We start from the raw sequence: 2,071 nt of genomic DNA, 5'->3' as shown, positions 1-2,071 counted from the left end.
GACAAATGCAACACATCGAGCAGGATGGTCGGCTGCATGGACAACAAGGCGCTGTATGTGCCCACGAGGTTTTGGGATAGCTTTTCGGTGAAGAGGTTTAGCAGGAAGCCAGCGAAGAGTGTGGAGCCCAAGTATGAGTTGCAGGTCAACACATCGGAGGAAACAAGCGACCTCGAGTCGAGTGGCTGTCAAACGGATAACAGCAAAAAGAACTCCACCGATGAGGAAATACCCAGCACAGACAGCGAGCAGTCTGAGAGAGAGACGGGGGACGAGGACCAAAGCTCCATCACCATGGACATACAGAGCGAGACGAGCAAGTGCTATGACTCCATTTCCCGAATGCCCACAACTTATGAGCCGTTAGCTACGAGTCACAGCCACAGCCAGAGCCGCAGGAAAATACGCTGGGCGAACTGGCTGCGACGCGGAAAGCAAAGCGACAATCAGGTCTAGCTCGAGTAGGCCGTAATCCCATATATGTTTATATATATTTATATTGATGTCATGTCACATATACATAGTCACTGAATAAAACGAAATGAATCCGATTTGCAAGGAAAATATCAACAGCGCGGAGTGCCAGCAGTGGATCAGCGAGGTGTACGCGCACTGCGATCGCCTGCTGGCCGACAGTCAGCTGGAGTTCTGGGACGAATGGTGGCTCAATGGGCAGCCGGTGGTATCCTACCAGGTGCCGCACCTAATGTCCGCCTCCGAGTGCCATACGCTGAAGAAGCAGATCGAGCGAGAGATCGCCGCTGCCGCAGCCGCCAGCCTGAAGCCGGAGCTACGCTTCGACCTGGAGAACATGGACTCCAGCTGGCGCTTAGTCATCGTCGTATTTGTGTTGTGCGCAGCGCTGGGCATCATTGGCGCCATGGTCTGGCTGCTGAACAACACGCTGAGTCGCATTGCGAGGCCCGATTGCGGGGACTGCGAATATCAAGGCGCTGGCTTCAGAGCAAGCAGGCAGTCGCCCCGATCTTTCATCTCCTTTGGCAACCCCTGCCATCCGAAGACCCGCTATGGGCCCTATCGGCATAACAGACTCGTTGTGCCACGTGGCGCCTGCAGGGCCATCAGGCGATAATTCTTCAGCAGCCGCATTGCGCTCACCCTTGACCATTGACAGCAGCGACACATCAAAGGGCACGCGTGACCAAAACTTGAATCCGAATCCCAACCGAACCCAAGAAGCGCAGCCAAAAATCACGACAATTAAAGCAAAGCGAAAAAAAGGGAAGAACGAGTTGTGCTCAATCGCGGCCAAGATTTATGAAATGTGTTCCGCACCGTTTTTTTTATTTTTTATTTTTTTATTTTTTGAGCTCGGTTTGCTTTTATTTTTGCGGGCCAGCAAACAACAAACAAACAGGCACAATGCAGGAGCAGAGCACCAGCGCATATAAATAACGCCCCTGTCAAGCACAATGGCTCCAACTGGCGGATTTCTGGCTTAAAGTTGAGTGTATGTACATACATATATACTCATGCGTTAAATATAAAACATATATATCAGATATTTATCAGCATATATGCATATAATAATGGTTTATTTTTGCTTACAATATCAGCAATAGCCAAGACTCTCCTTGTGCCCTTGAAAGTAGGCAATACAATTTTGTATTAGAGCACCATAACACAAGGTTGTCCATATTCGACATATTCGATAAATATATATTTATCATCCGTATTTCGGAAATACTACGTAAATATGAAAATAAAATGAAAATTATACAAATACAATAATAATATCTAATATAATTCCAATATAATAATATAACTGAGCTTCTCTTTGGCATTTAAACAGAATGAGTTATCGCTGATATTGGTATAGGGGATGGGATTGGCTACTGGATTTTTATCTTTTATAAGATAGGACATGTTATTAAACTATATTCTTTTAATGTCAGCTCTCTCACATTCAGTATCGATAATTTGTACCCTCCTAATTCAAAAATCGCGATCTATCGAAAAACAATTTTTATCCCTTTGAAAGAAATTGCTTTTCGATAAATTGACTTTCTGTGTAAATCGCAAAAAAAAAAATAAATAAATAAATAAAACT

General features: G+C 45.1%; 1 protein-coding gene across 1 annotated transcript; it reads left to right on the top strand.

The window, feature by feature from the left end:
- Positions 1 to 541: 541 nt before the first annotated feature.
- On the top strand, positions 542 to 1,093 carry LOC6574467. The gene has a single exon (XM_002000477.3). The coding sequence runs from the start codon at positions 542 to 544 to the stop codon at positions 1,091 to 1,093; it is 552 nt and encodes a 183-aa protein (XP_002000513.1).
- The last annotated feature ends 978 nt before the right edge of the window (positions 1,094 to 2,071 follow it).

Source organism: Drosophila mojavensis, unplaced genomic scaffold (genome assembly GCF_018153725.1).
Source record: "Drosophila mojavensis isolate 15081-1352.22 unplaced genomic scaffold, ASM1815372v1 contig_231, whole genome shotgun sequence".
Lineage (NCBI taxonomy): Eukaryota > Metazoa > Arthropoda > Insecta > Diptera > Drosophilidae > Drosophila > Drosophila mojavensis.
The sequence above is the reverse complement of the archived record's forward strand: the minus strand, read 5'-3'. Positions and strand labels throughout refer to the sequence as shown.